Genomic DNA, 27692 nt, shown 5'->3' with positions numbered 1-27692 from the left:
CAAGGATCATATATTCTCACTTGCACATGGACAGTAATGTATTTTGCTCTGCTATAAGGTTTGAAAAACATGCAAAAGAGAAATCTGCACTCTCACCCAATCTTTATTTTTTATAGATTGTCGCATTGTTAAAAGGTTATGTACACCTTTGCAGGGAATATTTTCTTGGCAACTTTCCAAATGTTCTACCTACTGCTGCTTTATCTAGCTGAGTGATCTACAAAAACTGTTTCAAATCCATCAGAGCTATAGGTTCCGCTGGCTCTTCCTGCTCCATGTTCCCTTTTAGCATTGTTAATTCCCTACTCACATTAGATAGTTGTTGGCCTAGCAGTTGTCTGGACCACTGTTATCTCCCCCAATTTCTCCATACACAGGAACGCTCCAGTTTTCCCTTATAGAGAGTCGCTGACAGACTCATCTTGGTGGCTTATCTCCCTGAAAACAAATGGATAGGCCATTGGGAATCTAAACGCGATGAATCCTTCTCTCCCCTACAATCATGTGCGAGCAGAACGTGAGGAGGCCTCCCATACACATTAGACTATTGGCAGGTTCAGACTAGTCTAATGTGGATGGGGGTATTTTGGCCCCATTTACAACGCTGTATTCTATCTTTATTTTTCATAAATAAAACAAAATACTCATTATATTCTATAACCGTGTAGGACTGATAGTCCGGAAACAAAGAAGCAGATCTTTTGTGAACACGGTGGCGCCTCCAATCAGCTGATCAGTAGACGTGCAGAGGACTGGACCCCACCAATCTGATATAGCCCAACAATAGTCTAAAGGGGGATTTACACGCTGCGACATCGCTAATGCGGAGTCGTTGGGGTCACGGAATTTGTGACGCACATCCGGCCGCATTAGCGATGTTGCTGCGTGTGACACCGATGAGCGATTTTGCATCGACGCAAAAACGTGCAAAATCGCTCATCGGTGACATGGGGGTCCATTCTCGATTATCGTTACTGCAGCAGTAACGATGTAGTTCGTCGCTCCTGCGGCAGCACACATCGCTGCGTGTGACACTGCAGGAACGATGAACCTCTCCTTACCTGCCTCCCGGCCGCTATGCGGAAGGAAGGAGGTGGACGGGATGTTCCGGCCACTCATCTCCGCCCCTCCGCTTCTATTGGGCGGCCGCTCAGTGACGTCGCTGTGACGCCGCACGGACCGCCCCCTTAGAAAGGAGGCGGTTCGCCGGTCACAGCGACGTCGCCGGGCAGGTAAGTATGTGTGACGGGTCTGCGCGATGTTGTGCGGCACGGGCAGCGATTTGCCCGTGTCGCACAACAGATGGGGGCGGGTACCCACACTAGTGATATCGGCACCGATATCGCAGCGTGTAAAGTAGCCTTAAGGGCAGAAAATGCCTATACTGGTGTAATGGACAAAGTTTCAGAATAAAATAACTTTGTTCAAATTATGATAAAACACCAATCACGACACCTCATTTCAATATTTCACATATATCTCTTTAATAAAAATCCATGTAAACTGGCAGTCAGAAATTAAACATATCTTTATATACAATAAAGGGGTAAAAAGAAAGTGCTTTGGAAGGTAGTACAAAACTTAAGGTAAGCGGGAGGGTGTATTATGAGGGTAAGGTGATGTGGGCACGTAGAGTATTTGGTTGCAGAAATTTCTGCATTTCTTGGCAGGAAAAACACGTTTTATTACATGAATTTTTGGTGCAGATTTTTTCCACTCATTAGGCTATGTTCTCATAAGGAATTTTTGCAGGGATTTTTCATGACCAAAACCTGTGCTTGTGGCAGGATGTCTCTTGGGAATCATTTGCGTTTTTGGTGCATTTTTAGGTGGTGTTTTTTGTTGTGGCTTTTGTGGAGTTTTTGCAGCAGTTTTGCTGCGGTTTTTGAAGACTGTGTGTAGTTTTTAATGCAAAACCTTACCAAAAATGCTGCAAAGAACTGACATGCTCATTCTTTGTTTTTGTCAACCTCCTGCGTTATTCAATCAGAAAAAACCTGGAGGTCATGTGTGTGTGTCTGTGTGTGTGTGTGTGTGTGTGTCTGTGTGTCTGTGTGTGTGTGTGTGTGTGTGTGTGTGTGTGTGTGTGTGTGTGTGTGTGTGTGTGTGTGTGTGTGTGTGTGTGTGTGTGTGTGTGTGTGTGTGTGCGCGCGCGCGCGCGCGCGCGCACATGACATTTCTGAAATCTCATAGACTTTGCTGGGACTGTAAAAAGGATAGTTTTATTAGCATGGATTTGTATAAAACCGAAGCAATAACGCTACTAAAAAACGCTGCAAAAACACCCTGTATGAACATAGCCTTAGTATAAGTGAACTCTGCATCAAAAATGCTGAAAGAATTGACATCCTGCAGATTTAAAATCTGCACCAAAATTGCAAGGAGAAAATGCTCAACGTGTGCAGGACACTTCTGGATATTCATTCACTCAGCTGGCATCAGGAAATTGTGACAAATCTGCAACGTGTGCACAGGCCCTAATGGGGGAGGAGGTATAAGGATTGATGGCACGTGGCTTTCTGTTCGCTAGGGGCAGCTCTCATATTAGTGAGTGCTGTACTATAGATAGATGCGGCTTGGTTTCGGTAATGATTGCATGTATAGAGACATTATGGGATAGAAAGCTTTATGTTTCTAAGGGTTATGGTGCAGGATTGTCTACAGTGCAATTATTTGTAAGAGTATTTTGTAAAAATCAGGGATTCTGTCTAAGAAACATGACATGGAAGTGTCAGAACCAGAAAAAGGGTTTTATGGTGAGTCAGTAACCCTAATACCTTTCAATATATAAAATTATATATATTATATACAGGGTGGTCCAAAAGTAGGTGGACAGTATGTGCAACAGGGTTATCAAACATGGTGTAAAGTGAAACTGACTCAGTTGCCCTTAGCAACCAATCAAATTGCACATTTCATTCTGCACAGACTCTTTGCAAAATGAAAGGTGGAATCTGATTGGTTGCTAAGGGCAACTGAGTCAGTTTCACTTTACACCATGTTTGATAACCAGAATACACACTGTCCACCGACTTTAGGACAACCCTGTATATATATATATATATATATATATATATATATATAAACACACATATACATATATATATATATATATATATATATATATATATATGTGTGTTTATATATATATATATATATATATATATATATATATATATATATATCGGGTTAATAACTGTTGTTAACAAAATAGAATGTATTAACATTCCCGGGATAGAATGTATAAATAGAATGTATTAACGCCCGGGATAGTAACTATCTCTCTGTTTCTCTCCCATTCTCTGTCTGTCTCCCCCTCTGTATATATCTCTCTGTCTCTCTCTCTATCTCTTTGTCTGTCTGTCTCTTTCCTTGTCTGTCTATCTATTTCTTTCCCTGTCTGTCTATCTCTTTCCCTGTCTGTCTATCTATCTCTTTCCCTGTCTGTCTATCTATCTCTTTCCCTGTCTGTCTATCTATCTCTTTCCCTGTCTGTCTATCTATCTCTTTCCCTGTCTGTCTATCTATCTCTTTCCCTGTCTGTCTATCTATCTCTTTCCCTGTCTGTCTATCTATCTCTTTCCCTGTCTGTCTATCTATCTCTTTCCCTGTCTGTCTATCTATCTCTTTCCCTGTCTGTCTATCTATCTCTTTCCCTGTCTGTCTATCTATCTCTTTCCCTGTCTGTCTATCTTTCCCTGTGTCTGTCTCTTTCCCTGTGTCTGTCTCTTTCCCTGTGTCTGTCTCTTTCCCTGTGTCTGTCTCTTTCCCTGTGTCTGTCTCTTTCCCTGTGTCTGTCTCTTTCCCTGTGTCTGTCTCTTTCCCTGTGTCTGTCTCTTTCCCTGTGTCTGTCTCTTTCCCTGTGTCTGTCTCTTTCCCTGTGTCTGTCTCTTTCCCTGTGTCTGTCTCTTTGTCTGTCTCTTTACCTGTCTTTGTCTGTCTCTTACCTTGTCTGTCTCTTTCCCTTTCTTTCCCTGTCAGTCTCTTTCCCTGTCAGTCTCTTTCCCTGTCTGTCTATCTATCTCTTTCCCTGTCTGTCTATCTATCTCTTTCCCTGTCTGTCTATCTATCTCTTTCCCTGTCTGTCTATCTATCTCTTTCCCTGTCTGTCTATCTATCTCTTTCCCTGTCTGTCTATCTTTCCCTGTCTGTCTCTTTCCCTGTGTCTGTCTCTTTCCCTGTGTCTGTCTCTTTCCCTGTGTCTGTCTCTTTCCCTGTGTCTGTCTCTTTCCCTGTGTCTGTCTCTTTCCCTGTGTCTGTCTCTTTCCCTGTGTCTGTCTCTTTGTCTGTCTCTTTACCTGTCTTTGTCTGTCTCTTACCTTGTCTGTCTCTTTCCCTTTCTTTCCCTGTCTGTCTCTTTCCCTGTCAGTCTGTCTCTTTGTCTGTCTCTTTGTCTCAGTCTCTTACCCTGTCTATGTCTGTTTCTTACCCTGTCTGTTTCTGTCTCTTTCCCTGTCTGTGTCTGTCTCTTTCCCTGTCTGTTTCTGTCTCTTTCCCTGTCTGTGTCTGTCTCTTTCCCTGTCTGTGTCTGTCTCTTTCCCTGTCTGTGTCTGTCTCTTTCCCTGTCTGTGTCTGTCTCTTTCCCTGGCTGCATTGTGACATGCCAACATTCCATATAAGGGCGTGGCTGCGCATTCTTCTGAAGTTCTGGCTGCACTGTCGCTCCCAGCTCCATTTGCTTTTATGTAGGCAGGTTTTTTGGCGAATAACTGTAAAGCGCGGGGTTAAAATTTCCCCTCAAAACATAGCCTATGACGCTCTTGGGGTCCAGACGTGTGAGTGTGCAAAATTTTGTGGCTGTAGCTGCGACGGTGCAGATGCCAATCCTGGACATACACACATTTAGCTTTATATATTAGATATATATCTTCCGTCCTTCCAGCTCTTAAGAAGCATATACTGTGTCTTCACCTAGATACTTACATTATATGTACAAGAGGCACTATGTGAGGCACACTGGGGGTTTATTACTGCAGGGTATGGTGGATATGCGTTTCAGTAGTTAAGATGGTGTAAGACCTATGGCTCAGTCTTGAGCAGTATGGCAGGTGTCGGGGAATAAAAAGACAAATATGTTCAGCAAAAAGCAGAGCTGGTAGATTGTCTGATCAACCTGCGGAATTGTACCGTAAGAACCTTTCTGATTTTGTGACTGTAGGTCAATGTGGTGGCTCCATTCGTAGAAGGTACTTGTGTGACATTGGTTCAGAGTTACCTTTTATTAATACGGTAACAATGAATTTTGGCAGATTAATGACAGTCATAACAGAGTTAAGATTTTCAGATCTTTGTCCACGAATGTAGATTTGTGTATTGAGAGAGGTCACTTAGTGATTAGCTTCCAGCGATGACGTGGAGGACAGAGACTGGCTGCGAGGAATGTTTCCAGCCTTCACGACTCTCCACTGGAATATACTTGCATCCTTCCCACCCAATGATATGAGGTGACTATCACTGTGCGTGAAGCGAACGTTTGTCACGTGACTTCCATGGCCAGAATAGACATAGCTTGGTGCCTATCGGAGAAATATATGTGATATGAATTAATGACAGACATTTTACATTATATTAGTGACATCAATAATAGCGTTAGATTGTAACTGTTATCAACTGGAACACAACAGGCTTCGTACCTTAGGCTTATTGCAAGGATAGCTAAAGAGGTGAACCTTGCAGAAGTCATCTGCAACCGAGATCATGGTCATGCCATGGGAGCGGGCAAGAGCATTAATATCTGTCCCATCGGATCCTTCTGGCCAAACCCCTGTTAAAAGAAAAAAAAAAAAAGAAAAATTGACTATCCTCTTCTACAGACAATCAGTATGTGCAGTCTTCCTTAATGTACATGTATGTATGTGTAATGCTCACAACCAGTGTAGGGACAGCGAGCAGGATTAGTGGACCTACTGGACCACAGAGGGACCCCAGGCTTATCCTTAAATGGGAGTGGCTTAACTAAGCACCTACCGCGAGGCTGAAGTCAGGTACCACTCCCAGGGAAGTGAGCGGGACTGCGGCAGCTGGCCCCCAGAACAGGTGACTGGCTGGTACAGGCGGGATGACAGGGGCAGACATGTATGGGAAGGCAGACTTAGCTATAGGTAATAGACACAGGTTTAATGGAACCTGACAACTAGCTAGACAGACAGGACACTGACTAACACAAGGTATTACACAGGCACCTCCCCCAAGGGGAGGGTGCCTTAAATACATAGTGCCTTTCAGCTATAAGCAGAAAGGCAATTCCTGGCAATAGCATGCTGGCCCTTTAAGAGGAAGGCCACTGTGTGCGCACACGCACATTTAGGTTCACTCCCAGGAACCAAGTGCGGCAGCAGCACACGTGGATGGCCGGGGCAGTGCGGGGAGGACGCGACCCGGCTAGGGTGGTAAGTGAGTCGGCATCTCTGCAGAGATGCCGGCACTATAGTATGTATGCGATACTCTGTCTGATATATGCGGGTCCAATCTCTGTGACCTGTACCTGCCTACAGAATGGGATCCCGCGTCATGCCACTGTCTGTGGAAGTATTGAACAGGTTGGATTTAAAGGGATTGACCCCCTACCTGGACAGGCCTTTTTTTTAATAAAGTAGTCCTCATGTAAAATAAAAATAATGTTACACTCACCTCCCGTATCAGTGGTATTATAGTGATGTCAGCACCAAGTGTCACACTTGGTATAAGGGAATACCAGATAACCGGCGAAATGGGAGTGAAGGGGAAGATGGTGACTGCTGGTAAAACCTACTGCTGGCCTCTGGCTCTCCTGACATCCCTAAATAGGTTCCGCACCTATGCGCCAATCAAGATACCTAGGCCCTGGCTGACCCTGAAATAGGCCCTAGGTATTGACTGGACGGGATGAGCAATAGTCAACCCCACTAACGTCTAAAAGGACACAGGGGAATGCAAACAGACAAATTATTTGCAAGATCACTTAAGAAGAATGACAGCAACATACAACAATGTGTTTACACAGGAGATTTCAAGCAGACTGCTTGCAATCTGAACAGCATAAGAGAAAACTATCACCAGCAACAAACCAAGGGGAAATGCAGGTGTATATATAGACACACAAAGTGAGAATAGGGATTTGCTGCTGAACTTCCAAGATATCCGCAGGGTCCAAAAGAGAAAGAGTTAACACCAACAGAGAATATGCATAAAACTCCATTCACACTAAGGAAGACAGAATGGAATACAAGGAGCAGTTTGTGCAGCCAAACGCAACGACCATCTGCAGTAAGGGTAAGAACGCACTTTGCGTTTCCACCTGTGTTTCAGCTGCTTTTTAGGTCCGTTATCAGATGCACCTTTTTCATGCCATGCGTTTTGATTTTCCAGCAGTCAATGGAAAAATGGTGATTTTCATACCGCACTTTGCGTTTCTAAACGCTGCGTTTAATTTGCATATTTTGTGGCAAAAACCATGCGTTCAAAGAAGAAGCATGTCAGTTGTTTTTGCCATTTTGGGTGCGATTTGCTAACATTGAAGTCAATGAGAAATGGCAAAACCAAGAATCTTCAAATTTCCTGCTTTTTACCTGCTTTTTTGGTGCAGAAAACACCAAAACACATGCTTTTTGGACATTAAAATAATGATTTCATATGTCCCTTTATACACATAGTCTGACAATTAAATTAAAGAAAAATAATAATTTATTGCTATTTTTCCAATAAATAGTATATTACCGCTATAATTTTAATAAATATTTCTATTTTCTTTTTTATTTCTGAAATTATGTATGTATTCCTTTTTTTTCTCTTTTTTCATTGTGTTTGACTTTTTAAACTTTATTTAGCAGTGTCTTGATGTTCAAAACTCATCTGTCAAAACGCAGGTGGAAAAGCATGCAAAAAGCGCTGAAAACGTATCTAAAACGCGGTAAATAAGCATGCATTTTTAGCGCTAAATTTCTGGAAAAGGCAACTCTGGTCAAATCAATTAAGGCAAAAACGTGCATTTTGAACTGCAAGTAGGGGTCTTAGCCTAAGACACCACAGGGTTGTCTGTCAACCCTGACACACCCGTGATATCACGTGTTCCGGTGCACATGACACTGTTATGCCACGTGAGCTCCTCAGCCAATGAGCACCCAATATTGGGTTGAAAGATGTCTTACATGTGGAAGAAGTGTTCACGTGAGTCTCGATACAAACAGTCCTGGACTTATGCCAGTATAGGAGGTCAGTATCTGGTATTTTTATTTTACAAGGCGGGGGAGAGTTCTACTACATATAATGAAGGGTTGTCCCGGTAGTGGACAATCCCTTTACACTGGCCTGATCCTTTGTGAAATTTTTTGATTAGTTTGTCAGGCACGTATTCCCTGTTCATATTATTATATATACTCAATAGGGTCAAACATGCATTTATGGAGAAAAAAGAGAATTTTGTTTACTTACCGTAAATTCTTTTTCTTATAGTTCCGTATTGGGAGACCCAGACCATGGGTGTTTAGCTTCTGCCTCCGGAGGACACACAAAGTACTACACTTAAAAGTGTAGCTCCTCCCTCTGAGCTTATACACCCCCTGGTAGCCAGTCCTAGCCAGTTTAGTGCAAAAGCTGAAGGAGAATAGCCACCCACAAGTAGAACCGAGTAAGAACCGGAACAACCGGAGACTCTGTCCACGACAACAGCCGGTGATAACACACGGAACAAGAAAATTGGCAACAGGGAGGGAGCTGGGTCTCCCAATACGGAACTATAACAAAAAGAATTTACGGTAAGTAAAAAAATTCTCTTTTTCTTTATCGTTCCTTTGGGAGACCCAGACCATGGGACGTTCCAAAGCTGTCCCTGGGTGGGAATAAACAGAAAAAACTAAGAAGTAGGCAGAGCCTAACTTCACAAGTGGGCGACAGCCGCCTGAAGGATGCGTCTGCCCAAGCTCGCATCTGCCGAAGCATGAGCATGCACTTGGTAGTGCTTCGAAAAGGTATGCAGGCTAGTCCAAGTGGCAGCCTGACAGACTTGTTGAGCCGTAGCCTGGTGAGGCACCGACAGCTCTGGTCGAGTGTGCTTTGATCCCCGGCGGGGGAGGCACCTGAGTACTCTAGTAGGCGTCCGAAATGGTCGATCTAATCCAACGGGCCAAGGTCGGCTTAGAAGCAGAGAGACCCTTGCGCCGCCCTGTGGTTAGCACAAAAAGAGAGGTGCACCGCCTAAGCGCAGCGGTGCGAGCCACATAAATCCGGAGAGCACGCACCAGATCTAGAGTATGCAGCGCTTTCTCAAAGCGATGAACAGGAGCCGGACAGAAGGAAGGCAAGGAAATATCCTGGTTAAGGTGGAAGGGAGAGACCACCTTAGGAAGAAAGTCCGGGGTCGGACTGAGAACTACCTTGTCTTGGTGAAAAACCAAAAAAGGTGACTCCGAGGAGAGCGCAGCCAAATCAGAGACTCTCCTAAGAGAAGTTATGGCAACTAGAAAGGCCACCTTTTGAGAAAGACGATACAAAGAAACCTCCCTAAGAGGCTCAAAAGGGGGTTTCTGCAATACCGTGAGGACCAAGTTAAGGTCCCAGGGATCCAAGGGCCGCCGATAAGGCGGAATGATGTGAGACGCACCTTGCATGAAGGTGCGGATCTGAGCCAGCCGGGCGAGATGCCGCTGGAACAGCACTGATAGAGCTGAGACTTGTCCCTTGAGAGAGTTGAGGGACAGTCCTAGCTGCAGACCGGACTGTAAAAAAGACAGAAGGGTCGGCAACAAAAATGGCCAAGGAGAATGGCCGGAAGAGCGACACCAGGACAGGAAAATTTTCCAAGTCCTGTGATAGATCTTGACGGAGGAAGACTTACGGGCCCGAGTCATAGTGGAGATGACTTCAGGAGGAATACCAGAAGCCGGCAAAATCCAGGACTCAAGAGCCACGCCGTCAATTTGAGTGCCGCAGAATTCGGGCGGAAAAACGGACCTTGCGAGAGCAGGTCTGGACGGTCCGGAAGATGCCACGGCATCTCCACGGACAGTTGGAGCAGGTCCGGATACCAAGCTCGCCTGGGCCAGTCCGGTGCAATGAGGATGACTCGACGGCCCTCCATTCTGATCTTGCGCAGGACTCTGGGCAAGAGAGCTAGAGGGGGAAACACGTAGGACAGACGAAACTAGGACCAGTCTTGAACCAGAGCGTCCGCGGCGAAGGCCTGAGGATCGTGGGAGCGAGCCACGTAAACCGGAACCTTGTTGTTGTGACGGGATGCCATTAGGTCCACGTCCGGAGTGCCCCACTTGCGGCAGATTGACTGAAACACTGCCGGGTGCAGAGACCACTTGCCACCGTCCACGGATTGACGGCTGAGATAATCTGCCTCTCAGTTTTCTACGCCAGGGATGTGGACTGCGGATATGGTGGACTTGCCCATTGAAGAATGCGTTGGACCACCAACATTGCCAGGCGGCTGCGTGTCCCGCCTTGGTGATTGATGTAGGCAACCGCTGTCGCGTTGTCTGACTGGACTCGAATGTGCCTGCCCGCCAACAGGTGGTAAAAGGCTAGGAGAGCTAGAAGCACAGCTCTGGTTTCCAGCACATTGATTGAAAGGGCTGACTCCGACAGAGTCCAAGTGCCCTGAGCTCTGTGGTGGAGACATACCGCTCCCCAGCCGGATAGGCTGGCATCCGTGGTGAGAATCACCCAGGACGGAGCCAGGAAGGAGCGCCCTTGGGACAGGGAGAGGGGTCGAAGCCACCACTGAAGAGAGGTCCTGGTCCGTGGCGACAGAGCCACTAACCTCTGTAAGGAGGAAGGCCGCTTGTCCCAACAGCGGAGAATGTCCAGCTGCAGAGGACGCAGATGGAACTGGGCAAAGGGAACCGCCTCCATGGAAGCCACCCTTTGACCCAGCACCTGCATCAGGCGCCTGAGGGAATAACGGCGGGGCCTAAGGAGAGAGCGCACCGCTAGCCGGAGAGACTGCTGTTTGATTAAGGGCAACTTCACAAGTGCCGGCAAAGTCTCGAACTGCATCCCTAGGTACGTGAGACTCTGAGTCGGAGTCAGAGTGGATTTGGGAAGATTGACAATCCACCCGAATTGGGCTAGGGTGGCGAGAGTGAGCGAAACACTCCGCTGACAGTCTGCGCTGGATGGACCCTTGACCAGAAGGTTGTCCAGATAAGGAAGCACTGCTAACCCCTGGAGGTGCAGGACCGCAATCACTGCCGCCATGACCTTGGTGAATACCCGAGGGGCCGTGGCTAACCCGAAGGGGAGAGCCACGAATTGGAAATGATCCTCTCCTATCGCAAAACGTAACCAACGCTGATGTGACACTGCGATTGGCACATGTAGATAGGCATCTCTGATGTCGATGGACGCCAGGAACTCCCCTTGGGTCATAGAGGCAATGACTGATCGCAGAGACTCCATGCGAAAATGCCGCACCCGGACATGCTTGTTGAGAAGCTTGAGATCCAGGATGGGCCGGAAGGTACCGTCCTTTTCTGGAACTAGGAAGAGATTTGAGTAAAAACCTCTGAACCGTTCCTGAGCGGGAACTGGGACAATCAGTCCGTTTGCCTGCAAGGACGCCACGGCCTGCGAGAAGGCGGCGTCCTTGGAGCAGGGGAGAGTTGAGAGAAAAAATCTGTTTGGAGGGCTGGAAGAGAATTCTATCCTGTAGCCGTGAGAGATGATGTCTCTCACCCACTGATCGGAGACCTGCTTTAACCAAGCGTCGCCAAAGTGGGAGAGCCTGCCACCGACTAAGGGTATGTGCGCACGTTGCTTTTTACCTGCTTTTTACCTGCTTTTTCTTCAGCGCTGTTTAATGCCAAAATGGATGTGTTCTTCTATTCAAGCAAAGTCTATGGGAATTTGGGTTTCTTGTTCACACTATGTTGTTCAAAATGCTGCCTTTTTGTGGCAGAACTTTGGTCAAAAACTCAGCTTTGCAGTGCAAAACCCAAATAGCAAAAACAATTGACATGTTGCTTCTTTGAAAAGCTGAGTTTTTGACCAAAGTTCTGCCACAAAAAGGCAGCATTTTGAACAACATAGTGTGAACAAGAAACCCAAATTCCCATAGACTTTGCTTGAATAGAAGAACACATCCATTTTGGCATTAAACAGCGCAGAAGAAAAAGCAGCAAAAAAGCAGGTAAAAAGCAGGTAAAAAGCAACGTGCGCACATACCCTAAGGACGTGGCTGGAGCGGGCCGAGAGTCATGAGGAAGCTGCCTTAGTGGCAGAACCTCCTGCGGTCTTCTGCGGACGCGCTTTTGGGCGCCAGTTGGATTTCTGATCCTTGGCTGAGTTAGCGGACGAGGCGGAAGGCTTAGAGGATGACCAGTTGGAGGAACGAAAGGAACGAAACCTCGATTGATTCCTACCCTGGGCGGGTTTCCTGGTCTTAGTTTGTGGCATGGAAGTACTCTTCCCGCCAGTAGCTTCTTTAATGATTTCATCCAGCTGTTCACCAAACAGCCGTGAACCAGCAAAAGGGAGCCCAGCAAGAAACTTCTTGGACGAAGCATCTGCCTTCCACTCTCGAAGCCACAAAATCCTGCGGATAACAAGAGAATTAGCTGAAGCCACCGCAGTGCGGTGAGCAGCCTCTAGCATGGCAGACATGGCATAAGATGAAAAAGCTGAAGCCTGAGCAGTTAAGGTAACCATCTCAGGCATAGATTCCTTGGTGAGGGAATGCATCTCCTCTAGAGAAGCAGAGATGGCTTTGAGAGCCCACACTGCTGCAAAAGTCGGGGAAAACGCGCCCCCCGCAGCTTCGTACACAGATTTGGCCAGAAGGTCAATCTGACGGTCAGTGGAATCCTTAAGAGAGGTGCCGTCAGCCACCAACACAACGGTCCGGGCTGATAGCCTAGACACCGGAGGGTCTACCTTTGGGGAGTGAGACCACTCCTTGACCACCTCAGGTGGAAATTGAAACCGGTCATCAGAACCACGCTTTGGAAAGCGTTTGTCAGGGCAGGCCCTGGGTTTGGTCACAGTGGTCTGAAAACTGGAGTGGTTAAAGAACACACTCTTCACTCTCTTAGGCGAGGTAAACTGATGTTTTTCTGCCAAAGAGAGTTGCTCCTCTGATACTGGCGGATTGAGATCCAGCACAGGATTAATAGAAGCAATCAAATCACTAAGATCTGAGTCACCCTCAGAGAAATCGATGGGATACATAGCCTCCGAGCCCCCAGTGAGGGCATCCTCCTCATCTTGAGAGTCAGCTCTTGAGACAGAGCCGTGGGATGGGGAGAGGGAGGAAACCCTGCGCCTTCTCTTAGAAGGACGGGGTCTGGGATCAGATGATGAATCCTCCGTGAGCTCTGATGGACGGAGGTCAGAGGATAGGAGTCCTCTGTCAAGAGTATTAGAGGCACCCTGAGAGGGGGGCTGATGCATATTCATCAAAGTCCTGGACAAAAGTCCCATGGACTCAGCAAATGACTGGGATATGGACCTAGAAAAGGACTCTACCCTGGCCGGGGGTTCAATCAAAGGTGCAGCAGGAGCCTGAAAGACCACTGGGGGTGAGACTCCAGGCTGTGGCACCGCCAAGTTAGAGCAACCATCACAGTGTGGATAAATGCTCGGCTCAGGCAGCAGGAGCTTACATGCAGTGCATGTAGAATAAAGCTTTGGAGCCTTGCTCCTTGTGTGAGACATGCTGCTGGAGTGGGGGCTTTGCAGAGAATGAACCCCAGGGAGAATATACAGAGGTCCACAACCGGAGACCGGCTGTGGCTTACCAGACCGCTGAGCGCGGTGTTGTGTGCCCTCCAGATCCCGAAGCCCGGTCCCCCAGAGCGCAGCACCTCAGCAGAGATGCAGAATGCAGGATGTCCCAGAGCAGAGTGAACTCTGCCTGAGAAATGGAGGGGGCGGGACTAGGGGCGTTCCTATAAAAGAGCGGGAACTGGAGGGCTATAGAGACTTGCCGGGAAGGAGGGACGCCCCAGCAGTGGGGAGTGTCCCTCCCCTGTGTAGAACGGCCGCCGGGAGGAGCCGAACCTGTCCCTCTGCATGAGTGACATGCGAGGGCAGGAAAACGAAACTAGGTCTCCGGCGAAGCCGGGGCCTAAATTTAAGCGGCGAGGCCGACAAGCAGGCACCATCGGCGCGGTTCTCAGGCAAAAGTTGGAGAACCCGCCGGAAAAGTTAAAAATAATCACATACAGCATACTCTCCCCTTACAATAAAGAACCGGGACCCCCAACATAAACGTCTCAGGTACTTAGCTGCTGAGACGCAGGGCCATGTCCCTGGGGATGAGTGCTCCGGTCCAACAGAATCCTCAAGGGGCTGTGGATGGAGACCGGACTCCTGCCAGGCATGGAGACCGTGCTGGCTCCAAACGTCTCAGGTACTTAGCTGCTGAGACGCAGGGCCATGTCCCTGGGGATGAGTGCTCCGGTCCAACAGAATCCTCAAGGGGCTGTGGATGGAGACCGGACTCCTGCCAGGCATGGAGACCGTGCTGGCTCCCACTTCAAGCCAGAGCCCAGAAGGGATGGTGAAGGAGCGCGGCATGTAAGGCTTCAGCCTTGTAAATCAACCTTAACAACACCGCCGACACAGTGGGGTGAGAAGGGACATGCCGGGAGTCCAGACATGGATCCGCTTTTCTTCAAACTCTTTCCAAAAGTCAAACAATCAGATGAGAATGAATGTGTGGATGTATGACCTCCTGAACACAAAGCGATAAACTGGCTAGGACTGGCTACCAGGGGGTGTATAAGCTCAGAGGGAGGAGCTACACTTTTAAGTGTAGTACTTTGTGTGTCCTCCGGAGGCAGCAGCTAAACACCCATGGTCTTGGTCTCCCAAAGGAACGATAAAGAAAGTAGCCTCACCTTAAAGGAATGTGAATTATAGAAAAACTCTTAAGGCTATGTGCCCACAGGAGCTCGCACCTGCGGATATATCCATAGGTATGTCTGCAGGTTTCCTGCAGTTGCCCGCCGGCATCCGCAGCTATTTTTAGCTGCAGGATTCCAGCGAAATATCTGCGGTAAACCTGCGGACATTCATGCGGTTTACCTGCGGAAGTCCCGGCCTCTATCTCCATAGTGGAGGGCCGGGATTTCCGCAGGTAATTCCGCAGAAAGAATTGACATGCAATTACGTGCGGCTGTGGGACATCCGCAGCATGTTCCGCAGCCGCACGTATCCGCAGCATAGACACAGCACTCCCCATGTTCCATAGGATAACATGGGGAGTGTCTGTACATGCTGAAACCTGCGGATTTATCTGGAAAATCCAGAAAATCTGCGAATTTTCCGCAGATAAATCCACAGGTTTAATCTCTCGGGGGGAAACATAGCCTAAAGGCCGCTTTACACGCTGCGACATCGCTCAAGCGATCTCGTTGGGGTCACGGAATTGGTGACGCACATCCGGCCGCTTTAGCGATGTTGTTGCATGTAACACATATGAGCGATTTTGAATCGTCGCAAAAACGTTCAAAATCGCTCATCGGTGACATGCCCCCCTATTCTCGATTATCGCTGCTGCTGCGTGTACAATGTAGTTCATGGTTCCAGCAGCACACACATCGCTATGTGTGACACCGCAGGAACGAGGAACCTCACCTTACCTGCGGCCGCCCGCAATGCGGAAGGAAGGAGGTGGGCGGGATGTTACGTCCCGCTCATCTCCACTTCTATTGGGCTGCGGTTCAGTGACGCTGCTGTGACGTCGCTGTGACGCTGAACGAACCGCCCCCTTAGAAAGGAGGCGGTTTGTCGGTCACAGCAACGTCGCAGAGCAGGCAAGTAGTGTGACGAGTCTGCGCGATGTTGTCGCCATGGGCAGCGATTTGCCCGTGACGCACAACCGATGGGGGCGGGGGTCTAGCAATATCGGTCACGATATCGCAGCGTGTAAAGCGGCCTTTAGAGTCGAGAAAGCTGTACAAGTGGCCAGGAGCCCATAGCTTTGAGCGAATATTTCTCTGCTCATTAGATATATGCAATATCATTTATCTTCTTACGTAAGTCATATACTAATCACTACTTACCAAAAACATGGTAGCCCAGTACACATGTGTATGTGGCCCACTCCCGATCTTTGTTTTTATATCTGTTTCTGAGAAGTTTGCAACCTCCGGTGATATCCCCTTGATAAGAATAAGTGATAAACAAAAAAGTAAGATAACTGAAGATTTTCGAAAAAGGTTATATAGTATAAGTATGTAATTACAAATTCTTCATATTGATACAGTATATCACAAAAGTGAGAACACCCGTCACATTTTTGTAAATATTTTATTATGTCTTTACATGGGACAGCACTGAAGATCTGCCCCTGTGATACAATGTACAGTGTCAGTGTGCAGCTTGTATAAGGCTATGTGCGCACATTGCATACTTCACTGCAGAAATTTCTGCAGCGATCTGAAGAGCACACGTGCGCTTCAAATCGCTGCAGAAAATGTCCGTAGAGAAAAAAAAAAAAAGCAGATTCCATGCGCTCTGCCTGCAGCTCCTCCCATAGACAGAGCAGGGGCTGCCGGCAAAGCGCACGGAAGAAGTGACATGTCACTTCTTAGAACGCGCGCTTCGGGCAGCAGCTGAAGCGCTGTGCTCTAAAACGCCACGTGCGCACGGCTCCTGCATAATCTCCATAGATTATGCAGGGGACGCAGGACGCATGCAGTTACGCTGCGCTACAAATCGTAACTGCATGTAATTACGCTACGTGCGCACATAGCCTAACAGTGTAAATTTGGTGCCCTCTAAATAACTCACACAGCCATTAATGTCTAAACTGCTGACAACAAAAGTGAGTACACCCCTAAGTGAAAATGGACAAATTGTGCCCAATTAGCCATTTTCACTTCCCGGTGTCATGTGACTCATTAGTGTCACAAGGTCTGAGGTGTGAATGGGGAGAAGGTGTGTTACATTTGGTGTTATCCCTCACACACTCTCTTACTGGTCACTGGAAGATCAGCACATGGCCCTTCATGGCAAAGAATTCTCTGAGGAGCTGAAAAAAGAATTGTTGCTCTACATAAAGATGGCCGAGGTTATAAGAAGAGTGCCAACACCCTGACACTAAGTTGCAGCAGGTTGGCCAAGACCATACAGCAGTATAACAAGACAGGATCCACTCAGAACAGGCCTCATAATGGATGATCAAAGAAGTCGAGTGCTCATGCTCAGTGTCATATCCAGAGGTCGTCTTTTAAAAATAGATGTATGAGTGCTGCCAGCATAGCTGCAGAGGTTACAGGGCTGGAGGGATCTGCTTGTAAGTGCTCAGACCATACGCCGCACACTGAATCAAACTTATTTGTGTGGCTGTTGTCCCAGAAGGAAGCTTCTAAATCCTCTTCTAAAGAGGATGCACAAGAAAGCCCACAAACAGTTTGCTGAAGACAAGCAGAGTAAGGACGTGGATTACTGGAACCATGTCCAGTGATCTCCGAAGACCAAGATAAAATTATTTCGCTCAGATGGTGTCAAGCGTGTGTGGCGAAAACCAGGTGAAGAGCACAAAGACAAGTGTGTCCTGCCTACAGTCTGGCATGGTTGTGGGAGTGTTATGGTTTGGGGCTGCATGAGTGCTGCCGGGTGTCGGGAGCTACAGTTCATTGAGGAAACCATGAATGCCATGATGTACTGTGACATATTGAAGCAGAGCATGATCCCCTCTCTTCGGAAACTGGGCAACAGGACAGTATTCCAATATGATAACAACCCCAAACACATCTCCAAGACGACCATTTCTATGCTAAAGAAACTGAGGGTAAAGGTGCTGCACTGGCCAAGGGTCTCCAGACCTAAATCCTATGGAGTATCTGTGGGGCCTCCTCAAACAGAAGGTGGAGGAGCGCAAGGTCTCTACCATCCAACAGCTCTGTGATGTCGTCATGGAGGATGGAAGAGGATCCAGCAGCTCCTGTGAAGCTCTAGTGACCTCCATGCCCAAAAGAGTTAAAGCAGAGATTCAAAATAATGGTGGCCACACAAAATATTCACACTGGGGCCATTTTCACTTAGGGGTGTACTCACTTTTGTTGCCAGTGGTTTAGACATTAATGGCTGTGTGTTGAGTTATTTAGAGGACATCACTGTTATACAAGCTGTACACTGACTACTGTACATTGTATCCAAATGTCAGATCTTCAGTGCTCACCCATGAAAAGATATAAAATATTTACATAAATGTCACAGGTGTACTCACTTTTGTGATATACTGTAGATTATCATACATATAGATTTTCTCTTTCTCTTTCCAAGGACTCCTCTTCATTACTGAGTGTTACAAGTAATTTATGGTACATGTTTTTTGGGTTTTTTTTGTTTTGTTTTTTTTAAGATAAGACTGAAAAATGTGTCCGCTCTCAATACTCACAGTATAGTATCTCGTAGTCTCCGGAGTTTGACATGATATAATTTCCATCTTTTGACCAATCTAAATGGGTTATGAAGCTGGAGTGCCCCTGTGGGGAGAAGACAGAAGACACGTTTCACTTATTGATTTTATTAGTGACTTTACTATAATACTATGCTACTTTTATATGAAGTAAAAGAAAAGAAGGGAATTTTGCTTACTTACCGTAAATTCCTTTTCTTCTAGCTCCTATTGGGAGACCCAGACAATTGGGTGTATAGCTTCTGCCTCCGGAGGCCACACAAAGTATTACACTTAAAAAAGTGTAACCCCTCCCCTCTGCCTATACACCCTCCCGTGGATCACGGGCTCCTCAGTTTTGGTGCAAAAGCAGGAAGGAGAAAACTTATAAATTGGTCTAGGGTAAATTCAATCCGAAGGATGTTCGGAGAACTGAAAACCATGAACCAAAAGAACAATTCAACATGAACAACATGTGTACACAAAAGAACAACAGCCCGAAGGGAACAGGGGCGGGTGCTGGGTCTCCCAATAGGAGCTAGAAGAAAAGGAATTTACGGTAAGTAAACAAAATTCCCTTCTTCTTTGTCGCTCCATTGGGAGACCCAGACAATTGGGACGTCCAAAAGCAGTCCCTGGGTGGGTAAAAGAATACCTCAATAAAAAGAGCCGAAAAACGGCCCCCTCTTGCAGGTGGGCAACCGCCGCCTGAAGGACTCGCCTACCTAGACTGGCGTCTGCCGAAGCATAGGTATGCACTTGATAGTGTTTCGTGAAAGTGTGCAGACTAGACCACGTAGCTGCCTGACACACCTGCTGAGCCGTAGCCCGGTGCCGCAATGCCCAGGTCGCACCCACGGCTCTGGTAGAATGGGCTTTCAGCCCTGAAGGAAGCGGAAGCCCAGAAGAACGGTAGGCTTCGAGAATCGGTTCCTTGATCCACCGAGCCAAGGTTGACTTGGAGGCCTGCGAACCCTTACGCTGGCCAGCGACAAGGACAAAGAGCGCATCTGAACGACGCAGGGGCGCCGTGCAAGACACATAGAGTCGGAGTGCTCTCACCAGATCCAAAGAGTGCAAATCCTTTTCACATTGGTGAATTGGATTAGGGCAAAATGAAGGCAAGGAGATATCCTGATTGAGATGAAAAGGGGATACCACCTTAGGGAGAAATTCCGGGACCGGACGCAGAACCACCTTATCCTGGTGAAACACCAGGAAGGGGGCTTTGCATGACAGCGCTGCAAGCTCAGACACTCTCCGGAGTGATGTAACTGCCACTAGAAAGGCCACCTTCTGCGAAAGACGTGATAAAGAGACATCCCGCAGCGGCTCGAAAGGTGGTTTCTGAAGAGCCGTTAGCACCCTGTTAAGATCCCAGGGTTCCAGCGGACGTTTGTAAGGTGGAACTATGTGGCAAACTCCCTGCAGGAACGTGCGGACCTGCGGAAGCCTGGCTAGGCGCTTTTTGAAAAAATACGGAGAGCGCCGATACTTGGCCCTTGAGAGAGCCGAGTGACAAACCCTTGTCCATTCCGGATTGAAGGAATGAAAGAAAAGTGGGTAAGGCAAATGGCCATGGAGGAAAACCGTTATCAGAGCACCAGGATAAGAAGATTTGCCAAGACCTGTAATAGATCTTGGCGGACGTTGGCTTCCTGGCCTGTCTCATGGTGGCAATGACATCCTGAGAGAACCCTGAAGACGCTAGGAGCCAGGACTCAATGGCCACACAGTCAGGTTGAGGGGAACAGAATTCAGATGGAAAAACGGGCCTTGTGACAGCAAGTCTGGGCGGTCTGGAAGCGCCCACGGTTGACCCACCGTGAGATGCCACAGATCCGGGTACCACGACCGCCTCGGCCAGTCTGGAGCGACGAGAATGGCGCGATGGCAGTCGGACCTGATCTTGCGTAACACTCTGGGCAGCATCGCCAGAGGAGGAAACACATAAGGCAGTCGAAACTGCGACCAATCCTGAACTAAGACTCTATCGGAGTCCAGGTTCCCTGAGCCCTGTGGTGGAGTACCCGATGTGTACTGTAGCTATGGTAGGAGAGCAAGGAGCCAGCGCTCAGTGTGCGCGGCTCCCTGCTCCCTGCACACACAGCTGTGCGCTGGTAACTAATGTAAACATCGGGTAACCATACCCGATGTTTACCTTAGTTACCAGTCTCCGCAGCTTCCAGACGGCAGCTCCGTGCAAGCGCAGCGTCGCTTGCACGTCGCTGCTGGCTGGGGGCTGTTCACTGGTCGCTGGTGAGATCTGCCTGTTTGACAGCTCACCAGCGACCATGTAGCGATGCAGCAGCGATCCTGACCAGGTCAGATCGCTGGTCGGATCGCTGCTGCATCGCTAAGTGTGAAGGTACCCTAAGGCGTCCCCTTCAGGTGTATCAAGGTTAAGGGCGACGTCAGGGTCAGAGCCCTGAGCTGCGACGTCCGCCTTGTCCTCCAGAGAGTCCTCAAGCTGGGAACCCGAGCAGCGTGAAGAAGTCGGGGAAGATTCCCAGCGAGCCCGCTTAGCCTGTCTAGGACTGTGGTCCGGGCAGGAGTCCTCCACGTGAGACCTAGGGCCCAACCTGGGAGCGCGCTGCGGCGCGGACCGAGAGGGGCCTGGAGGCGACGATCCAACAGGGGCCGGGGCCTGTGTAAGGACCGGTCTGGACTGCAAAGCTTCTAGCAGCTTGGCAGACCATTTGTCCATAGACTGAGCCATGGATTGTGAAAGTGACTCAGAGAGTTTCTCAGTAAAAGAGGCGAACTCTGTCCCTGCCGCCTGGACAGGGGGAGCAGGGGGGTCTACATGAGCCGAGGGGCCCACTAGTGACCGAGGCTCCGGCTGAGCAAGCGAAACAGGGGTCGAGCATTGCTCACAGTGAGGGTAGGTGGAACCCGCAGGTAACATAGCCCCACAAGAGGTACAGGCCGCAAAAAAACCCTGTGCCTTAACAGCTTTGCTCCTTGTGGACGACATGCTGTTGTCTCCTAGGAGAATGATCACTGAGGGTATATGGGCAAAAAAGGGTATACAGCCCGACCGAACAGAAATATATATTTCTCTATCGTTTCATTGGGGGACACAGGACCATGGGTTATGCTGCTGTCACTAGGAGGCTGACACTAAGTAGACATGAAAAGTTAGCTCCTCCCTAGCAGTATACACCCCGAGCCGGAGGCGGGCTCAGATCAGTTTTTAGCTTAGTGTCGTAGGAGGCTGATGTGGGCCGTCTCGGCCCCCTCAGCCACTTGCTTTTTTTGCGTTTTTTCTCTTATTTCGGCGCCGCTCAGCGCTCTCATACCTGTCCTTTTTTCTCTATGCAGGTATTTTCGTCACTCTTACTCCGCAGCCCTGTCGGTACCACTCCCCAGGGTCGCAGGGGTTTGAGATCTTGGGCCCTCTCCCCCGTCCGCCCCCGCTGGTACCACTCCCGGGGGTGTTCGTGTGGGCAGGTTTGTCGTGGGCACCCCTGATTCGCCCGGAGGTATCACCCCAATGGGCCTACAGGGGCATTCAGCAGGGATGGATTATTGGCAGCGCGCTGTGTTTTGACGGGCCCTCACCGCTGCTCTCTGCTGCTGGGGGCTCCTTCCCCCATCATGACGTCCACTTCCCTGCCTTGTACACGTTCTCTCCCGGAGTCTGCCGTCTCCCAGGGCGAGGGCACTGTTCACAGGCAGGGGCTGGGTGCCCTGCCTGCACCGCTTCCATCGCTGGACCTCCGCCGCCGAGTCAGGTAGGACAGTTCCCTCTCCCTGCCCTCCTCCTCGGCCGGCCCCTAACTTTAGTCCCCGGTCTCGGCCTAGCCGCGCTTGCACCTTAGCCACGCCCCCCGCCGCAGCGCTGTGACCGCCGCTTGTCTGGCCCAGCCTCCCCCCACCCTGCAGCCCCCTGGCTGAGGGTGGAGGCGGTTACTTTCGGTTTCTTCGCGCCGAATCGACGCTCCTCCCCCAGCCTGCTCCAGCGTCCCCTCGCCATATTGCTGTTTCTCTGAAGCTGCAGCGCCGGCGTTTCCATATTACACCGCATCTCTGGTAGCTCCATCCTCCAGGATCCCTCTGCTGGACTGGTGGGCGGCACACAGGACCGGGGTAAGCTCTGCTCCTCAGGAGTAGCCCTCACTAGGCAGCGTTATTTCCCTTAATTTAGGGACGAGTTAACCCTCTCCTGTCTCCTTCCTAGCAGCACCAGGGAGAGTTTATCCTTTTCACCATGCCTAATACTAAGTCCACCCGTCCCAAGCAGGCCCCCTTTGCCTTATTCTTCGCATGCTCCTCCTGCAAAACCAAGTTTTCCCAAGGCCAGGACGCGCCACTATGCTCCGTCTGTTCTGATAACGCGCAGCACCTGCAGGACCCCTCGGCCGACGCTACTGAGACCGCAGCGCCAGATGCTACAGGCCCCTGCGTCCCGCCCCCCCCCGCATGGCTAGCGTCACTGTCCCAGTCCGTAGAGTCCCTCTCTGAGGCTTCTCGGACCATCGCGCAAGCCCTGCGCCTGCTGCCGTCGCTTACTCAGACGCCCGCAGACCCGACGCTACCGCCGCCGGAGCAAGTAAGCCCCGTTGCAGGGACCTCCTCGGCTGCGCAGAAGCGTACCCGTAAGGTCTCGTCTTCAGACTCTTCGCAGGTTTCACCTTCACCACCAGGTCCGTCCCGTCATTCCTCCCGGGAACCTTCTGACTGCTCCGATGATGAGGACGATGCAGCTCCCCTGCTGGACACTGAGCAGGCGGCTGATATTCGGCGTATGGTGAATAGCCTGGTGGAGGCAGTGAACCAGACCCTAAAGGTACAAGTGGACCATGTCTCCTCTCAGAGCACCCAGGTCTCGTTTAAGCGGATGAAGCGGCCCCAGAGCACTTTCAGCGGACACCCGGAATTTGCCGACTTGCTGCGCACCCACAGACAGCAGCCAGACAAGGTATTTACCAGCAGCAGGTACATTAATCTACACTATCCTTTTCCAGAAGATCTTAAAAAGGACTGGGCGGGCTCTCCTGTGGTCGACCCCCCAATCTCCCGCCTATCCTCTCACACGGTCCTTCCACTCACTGACGGTACGTCCCTCAGAGATCCCACGGACCGTACTATTGACAGGTTGGCCCGTTCCGCCTTCGAGGCGGCGGGCACCTCCCTCTCACCAGCCTTTGCCTCGGTTTGGGTCGCGAAGGCACTGATGTCCTGGGCAGACACGCTACGCTGCGGACTCCGAGAAGTTTCTGCCAATCCGGATCTGGTCCTCATCTCCTCGCAGATTACCCTCGCGGGTGAGTACCTGCTCAACGCAGCCCTGGCATCTGCCAATTGCGCGGCCCAGGCCGCCAGCAACAACGTGGCCATTCGCCGAGCACTCTGGCTCCGTTCCTGGAACGCGGACGCGGCCTCTAAGAAGTCGCTGACTTCTCTGCCTTTCCTAGGGGAACGTCTTTTTGGAGAGAGACTGGACAAGTTGATCTCCGATGCAACGGGGGGAAAGAGTACATCTCTCCCCCAATTGCGCCCCAAGCGCATCCTAAATCGGCGCCCCGCCGCTCGTTTTCGCCCCTTTCGCAGTTTCAATTCCCCTCCCCAAGCCCGAAAAAGCCGCTCTCCCCCGAGAGACAGGCGGACCCCGTCATTCAAGACCAATCCAAGCTGGCGTTCACGCCCCCGCCAGCCCACGAAGTCTTCTTCTGCTTTCCGCCGACGCTCCTCCAAGTGACTCGCGGTCGGCGCGCTCCAGCGCCGGACTAGTGGGAGGACGTCTGTTGCGCTTCCAGCATGTGTGGATCCCCCTGACCGCGGATGCCTGGGTCAGGGAGATCATCACATCGGGTTACAAAATCGAATTCGACTCAAGGCCGCCGAATCGTTTTTTCCTCTCCCGTCCTCCCGAAGCTCCCGCACGAGCGCGTGCGTTTTTTCACGCCATAGACTCCCTCCTCCAAGCCGGAGTCGTGGTGCCAGTTCCCCCCGCGGAACGTTTCAGAGGGTTCTATTCCAACATTTTCGTGGTCCCCAAGAAAGACGGGTCCGCCCGCCCCGTCCTCGACCTAAAGCTGCTAAACAGGTCGGTGAGGTCGCGGCCGTTTCGAATGGAGTCACTCCGCTCCGTGATCGCGTCCATGGAGATCGGCGAGTTCCTGGCATCGCTGGATATTCGGGACGCCTATCTTCACATACCTATAGCCACCTCTCACCAACAGTTCCTCCGCTTCGCGATAGCGGAGGATCACTTCCAGTTCACGGCTCTTCCTTTCGGCCTCGCATCCGCTCCCAGGGTCTTCACGAAGATCATGGCGGCGGCCATGTCCGTCCTCCATTTCAGGGGTGTCATGGTCATCCCGTACTTGGACGATATGCTCATCAAAGGCTCGTCGTTCAAGGATTGTCGTCTGGGGGTTCAGGTCACGATCGACACCCTCTCCCGGTTAGGGTGGCTGATCAACCGAAAGAAGTCCTCTCTGACCCCGGGCCGGCGGATCACCTTTTTAGGCATGGTATTCGATACCACCCAAGGTCGGGTCTTCCTCACACAGGAGAAGATTTCCTCTCTGCAACAAGGCATCCGCGTTCTCCAGCGCCAGCGCCAAGTTTCCATCAGGTTCGGCATGCGAGTCCTCGGGCGGATGGTAGCGGCAATGGAAGCCGTTCCCTTTGCGCAGTTCCACCTCCGGCCCCTCCAGCTGGCCTTGCTGAAGGAATGGGACAGATCTCCCTTTTCCCTGGACCGCAGGATCCTTCTTTCGCCAGAGACCCGCCACTCACTCAGCTGGTGGAGCAATCAACGCAATCTCACGTCAGGAAGGTCATTCCTTCCGCTCCACTGGAAAATAGTGACCACCGATGCCAGTCTCCAGGGCTGGGGAGCCGTGTTCCGCCATCACACGGCTCAGGGCCGTTGGACGCCGCGGGAGAGCTCTCTCCCGATCAACATTCTGGAGATAAGGGCCATTCGGCTAGCCTTGCAGCAGTTTCGGCACCTAGTTCAGGGTTGCCCGGTCAGGATCCAGTCGGACAATGCGACGGCGGTGGCGTACATCAACCACCAAGGAGGCACAAGAAGTGCCGGGGCGATGCGAGAAGTCAGGAAAATTTTGCATTGGGCAGAGCGTCATCACTCTCTGATCTCAGCGGTCCACATCCCGGGCGTGGACAATTGGGCGGCGGACTTCCTCAGCAGGGAAGGCCTCGCGTCCGGCGAATGGTCTCTCAATCAAGAAGTCTTCAACCAGATCTGCGGCAGATGGGGCGTGCCAGATGTGGACCTAATGGCCTCCAGGTTCAACCGTCAGGTACCGCAATTCGTAGCGCGGTGCCGCGACAGCTTGGCTTTAGGAGTCGACGCACTCACCCTTCCATGGGGCCAGTTCAGTCTCCCGTACATCTTCCCTCCACTTCCTCTAATCCCGAGGGTCCTCAAGAAGATCAAGGCGGAAGGAATACCAGTAATCCTGGTGGCTCCGGACTGGCCCAGGCGAGCATGGTTCGCAGAACTCACTCAGCTCCTCGCAGACACTCCTTGGCGCCTTCCAGACCGTCACGATCTTCTTCAGCAGGGACCCCTTTTCCATCAGAATTCAAGGGTTCTAAGTTTGACGGCCTGGCCATTGAATCCTGGGTTCTAGCTCAGGCTGGTTTCGCTCCAAGAGTGATACAAACAATGATTAAGGCCAGGAAGCCTTCTTCTTCAAAGATTTATTACCGCACGTGGAAAGTCTTCTTCAGGTGGTGCGAAGAGAACAACGTTTCTTCTCCCCTCGCCTTCTCTCTTCCTTCACTATTGGCATTCTTACAGTCAGGCCTAGATGCGGGTCTCTCGCTAGCCACACTGAAAGGCCAGATTTCGGCCTTGGCAATTCTTTTTCAGAAGCCACTGGCCTCTCGCCCGCAGGTTAAGACCTTCATCCAAGGAGTTGCCCACCTAGCCCCGCCTTATCGTCGCCCTCTAGATCCGTGGGACCTTAATCTAGTCCTAGGGTCCCTTCAGGGTCCTCCTTTCGAGCCTCTGCGAGATTCTTCCCTTTCTCACCTGTCTTGGAAGGTAGTGTTCCTCGTTGCCGTCACTTCTATTCGAAGGACGTCAGAACTGGCAGCTCTTTCTTGTCGTGCACCCTTTCTGGTTTTTCACCAGGATAAAGTGGTTCTCCGGCCAGATCCCTCCTTCCTTCCGAAGGTGGTCTCCCCGTTTCATCTAAACGAAGAAATTGTCCTTCCGTCCTTTTGTCCTAGACCCTCCCACAGCTTGGAGAGGTCCCTGCACACCCTGGACCTAGTGCGCGCCCTTAGAATCTACATCTCCAGGACCGCGCCGTTCCGTAAGTCGGATGGTCTGTTTGTCCTTCCTTCGGGCCCCAAGAGGGGCGAGGCGGCATCCAAGGCCACAATTGCCAGATGGATCCGTTCCGCCATATCTGAGGCCTATCGGATTCGGGACAAGTCTCCGCCTCGGGGGGTAAGGGCTCACTCTACCCGAGCGGTGGGAGCCTCTTGGGCGATTAGGCATCAGGCGTCGGCCGATCAGGTCTGCAAGGCCGCCACCTGGTCTAGTCTGCACACCTTTACCAGATTCTACCAAGTTCACACTCAAGCATCGGCAGATGCGGCTTTTGGGAGAAAGGTTTTGCAGGCGGCAGTTGCGCACCTGTAATAGGGTGACAACATTCAGTCGTAGTGTAGGCCCGCCGGGGGAGGTCGTTGTTTTTTCTTCCCTGCGGCGGTGCTTCGGTATTCCCACCCAGGGACTGCTTTTGGACGTCCCATGGTCCTGTGTCCCCCAATGAAACGATAGAGAAAGAAGGATTTTTGTGTACTCACCGTAAAATCTCTTTCTCTGAGTCTTCATTGGGGGACACAGCACCCACCCTGCTTGGTTTTTTTGTTGTTTTCATTGCATTTGCCTGCCATTTTCAGGGTCTTATGTTCATAGACCACCTGTTCGCACGGCTGCATTAATTTAGTTATAACTTTGTTTTATGTATGGTGATTCGGGTACTCCTCCTACTGCTTCTGCACAAACTGATCTGAGCCCGCCTCCGGCTCGGGGTGTATACTGCTAGGGAGGAGCTAACTTTTCATGTCTACTTAGTGTCAGCCTCCTAGTGACAGCAGCATAACCCATGGTCCTGTGTCCCCCAATGAACACTCAGAGAAAGAGATTTTACGGTGAGTACACAAAAATCCTTCTATAAATACGTATCTATTCCGGCACCCTAGGGGGGCCAGCACCGGGTGACCGGTGTGGCTTACCGACCGCTAAAAAGCGGAGTGTGTGTCCTCCAGATTCCCTGCCTTAGGTCCCCCGGAGCTGCAGAGCTCTTCACTGAGAATCCTCCACCGGCAGAATGCCAAAAAATGGCTGCCGGAGCTCTCAGGGGAG

General features: G+C 50.3%; 1 protein-coding gene across 1 annotated transcript in view; it reads right to left on the bottom strand.

Moving 5' to 3' along the window:
• Positions 1 to 3114: 3114 nt before the first annotated feature.
• EML3 (EMAP like 3) overlaps positions 3115 to 27692 on the bottom strand; it is a 159304-nt gene continuing 134726 nt past the window's right edge. The window contains exons 20-23 of the mRNA XM_075326548.1: positions 18332 to 18419; positions 15990 to 16088; positions 5634 to 5764; positions 3115 to 5516 (exon numbers count right to left, since the gene is read on the bottom strand). Coding sequence (XP_075182663.1) covers positions 5328 to 5516; positions 5634 to 5764; positions 15990 to 16088; positions 18332 to 18419 — 507 coding nt within the window. The 3' untranslated portion in view covers positions 3115 to 5327. The remainder of the gene's footprint in view (positions 5517 to 5633; positions 5765 to 15989; positions 16089 to 18331; positions 18420 to 27692) is intronic.

Source organism: Anomaloglossus baeobatrachus, chromosome 10 (genome assembly GCF_048569485.1).
Source record: "Anomaloglossus baeobatrachus isolate aAnoBae1 chromosome 10, aAnoBae1.hap1, whole genome shotgun sequence".
NCBI classification, from domain to species: Eukaryota; Metazoa; Chordata; class Amphibia; order Anura; family Aromobatidae; genus Anomaloglossus; species Anomaloglossus baeobatrachus.
This window is presented reverse-complemented; position numbering and strand designations above follow the sequence as displayed.